A 3,233-nucleotide genomic window follows, 5' to 3' on the forward strand; every position below is an offset into this window, starting at 1 on the left:
ATGCGAGGTAAGGCCTCAGCTGAATTTCTTTTTGATGCAGAACCAGAACGATCGTTACGAGCAAGAATCAGAAAAGCCAGACACGACAGACTGGAAGCGATAGAAGAACCGCTGATAGTTTCTGATTTTGAGAAAGAGGGAACCGTTTCTATTCATTCGGAACACTCTGATTCTGAAAATTCAGATACCGAGTCTGAAACTATGGCAGCTGCCCCACCTCCTGTGGAGAGACTATTAGGTGATTATGGGGGAGCTAATGCTCTGCTTGGAAGGATGACAATCGTAAATCAACCAGTCAATGTTGCCCACTTTCAACTTCACCCCTCAACGATACGGCAACTAGAAAGGAGACCTTTCTCAGGAAAAATTAACGAAGATGCCAACAAGCATTTGCAAAGGTTTCTGACTATGACTACATCGTTAAAGATTGAGGGGAATTCTGAGGAAGCTAAGAAGTTGGTCATGTTTCCGTTTACATTGTCAGAAGACGCTGAAGAGTGGTTCTACTCTTTACCTGCTGGAAGCATCACAACTTGGCAACAGATGGAGACAACTTTTCTCAACGAGTACTTTCCGGCCTCTGTATACATCCGAAAGAGGTACGACATAGTGAATTTTAAACAAAAGGAAGGAGAGTCACTTGGAGATACGTATAAGAGGTTTAAACGATTGTTGGTTGCATGTCCTACTCATAATACGGATGCAACAGAGCAAATGCAGAATTTTGTAAATGATCTTCGGATGAAGACTAAGCAACTCATTGACACAGCAGCTGGTGGCTCAACTAACTTTACAACAACCACTGGTATTAAAAATATTATCGAAGCCATTGCAGCCAATGAGCACCTGGAGTTGTATGACCGTAGTGTTAGTCAATCCGAAGGGATAATTGACCTGAAATTGGCAAGTCAAGTGGTGAAGATGGAAGATCAAATAGCAGCTGAAGTAGAAAGGAGACTAAAGAAGTTGGCTATTGATACTCAAACTGTGGCACAGGTTCAACCGGTTCAACCAACTCAAGCTAGTAATTGCAAAATTTATGGAGGACCTCATCTTACCGCACATTGTGTTGCAACCGCACAACAAATTGAGGAGATCAAGTTTCTAAGGCAGAACAACCCTTATTCAAATACATACAATCCGGGTTGGAAAAACCATCCAAATTTCTCATGGAAGGATCAACAAGGAAATTTGAAGAACCAACCACAGCAACAACAATTTCGACCTCAGCAACAACAATCGTATCAACAACCTCAACAACAGTTTCAGCAACAGGTACCAAGAAAAGTTGATTGGGAGCTTGCCATTGAGAAGATGGCCGCTCAAAGCTCTCAATTTTAAGAAGAGACTCGAAGTAATTTAAAAAACACAGGTGCTTCAATTAAGAATCTTAAAATACAGATGAGTCAGATAACCCAACAACTAGCGGGTTCTCAACAACAGGGCGTTTTACCAAGTTCTACGGTTACTAATCCAAGAGAAAATAATCATGTGAATGCGGTGACCACAAGGGATGGTAAGTCGAAAGAAGTACCTGAGAAGAGTTCTGTAGAAGAAGACTTATTGCTTGAAGTTGATATAGAGATAAAAGAAAATGAGGTTGCAAATGAAGAGGTTACTAGTGATGAAAGAGTGGTTAAAGATAAAGTTATTGATCCAAAACCGGCCGTCAAACTTCCATTCCCAACAAGAAATAAGAAGAAAGGGTAACATGAGAAAAACTTTGAGAAGTTCTTGGAGATGTTTAAAAAGCTTGAGCTAAACATTCCGTTCTTGGAGGTGCTTGAGCAAATGCCTACCTACGCAAAGTTCATGAAAGATATCATCTCGAAGAAGCGGACCATAGAGACTAACCCGATTATTCTAACGGAAACTTTTAGTGCCATTTTGCAGGGTATGAAGGTTCCGGTGAAAAAGAAGGATCGAGGGTCTGTGACTATTCCGTGTACCATTGGAGATAGATCCTTCAAGAAAGCTCTAATTGATTTAGGAGCGAGTGTAAGTCTTATGCCGCTATCCATCTATAAGAGATTAGGGATAGGTAAAGTGCAAGATACAAGAATGACACTCTAGTTTACTGACCACTCTGTGAAGAGACCGTATGGGATAGTAGAAGATGTGCTAGTAAAGATCGACAAGTTTGTGTTTCCGGTGGCTTTTGTCATTTTGGAAATGCCGGAAGATGAAGAGATACCAATCATTTTGGGGAGACCATTTTTAGAGACCGGGAGATGTTTGATCGACATAGAAGAAGGCACGATGACTTTGAAAGTGTATGATGAAGAGTTAAAAATTGATGTGCGAAACACCATGAAGTACAAGGATGAGGTTGCCACTAATCAACATATTCAGACAATTGATCAAATATGTGAGAAGAAAAATTGCTTGACAACACAAAAATTACCCTTGGAAAGGGTGTTGAGCTTATCAATTTTTAACGAAGAGGAAGTAGTTGACGAGAAAGATATGGAAGTAGTAGCCATGATGGAAGCATCACCACCTTTTAAAGGTTATCTACACAACCGGTGGGAAGATTTAAGGCAACCCTTAATTGAAGAAAAGAAAGATGAACAAAAGAAGGGGACCGAATTGAAACAACTACCGGAGAACCTCAAATATGTCTTCCTAGACACAGATAGTAAGTGCCCGACCATCATCAGTTCACATCTAGAAGTTCTTCAGGAAGATAAGCTTGTCAAAGTTTTAAAAAAACATAAGAGTGATATTGGCTGGTCTATTGAAGATTTGAAGGGAATAAACCCTACAATATGCATGCACAAAATTCTCATGGAAGATGATCACAAGCCGGTTGTCCAACCTCAACGACGACTTAATCCAGCAATGAAGGAAGTAGTCAGAAAAGAGGTGGTTAAATTGTTAGATGCAGGGATGATTTATCCCATATCTGATAGTTCATGGGTAAGTCCAGTTCATGTGGTGCCAAAGAAAGGTGGAACTATTATGATAAAAAATGAGAAGAATGAGTTGATACCCACAAGGACAGTCACTGGATGACGGGTATGCATCGATTATAGAAGATTGAATCTTGCCACAAGGAAGGACCATTTTCCCCTACCATTCATTGATCAGATGTTGGAAAGGTTAGCCGGTCATGACTATTATTGCTTCCTCGATGGTTACTCTGGATACAATCAGATAGCTGTTGCACCAGAAGATCAGGAGAAGACCGCATTTACATGCCCCTTTGGTATTTTTGCCTACAGAAGGATGCC

General features: G+C 40.6%; 1 protein-coding gene across 1 annotated transcript; it reads left to right on the forward strand.

The window, feature by feature from the left end:
* On the forward strand, positions 1-1,341 carry LOC127097886 (uncharacterized). Its single transcript, XM_051036376.1, has one exon. The coding sequence runs from the start codon at positions 1-3 to the stop codon at positions 1,339-1,341; it is 1,341 nt and encodes a 446-aa protein (XP_050892333.1).
* The last annotated feature ends 1,892 nt before the right edge of the window (positions 1,342-3,233 follow it).

The sequence above is a fragment of the Lathyrus oleraceus genome, chromosome 1 (genome assembly GCF_024323335.1).
Source record: "Lathyrus oleraceus cultivar Zhongwan6 chromosome 1, CAAS_Psat_ZW6_1.0, whole genome shotgun sequence".
NCBI lineage: Eukaryota > Viridiplantae > Streptophyta > Magnoliopsida > Fabales > Fabaceae > Lathyrus > Lathyrus oleraceus.

Coding starts and splice junctions, on each gene's coding strand:
- LOC127097886 (XM_051036376.1), top strand. CDS start 1: ATGCGAGGTAAGGCCTCAGCTGAATTTCTTTTTGATGCAGAACCAGAA.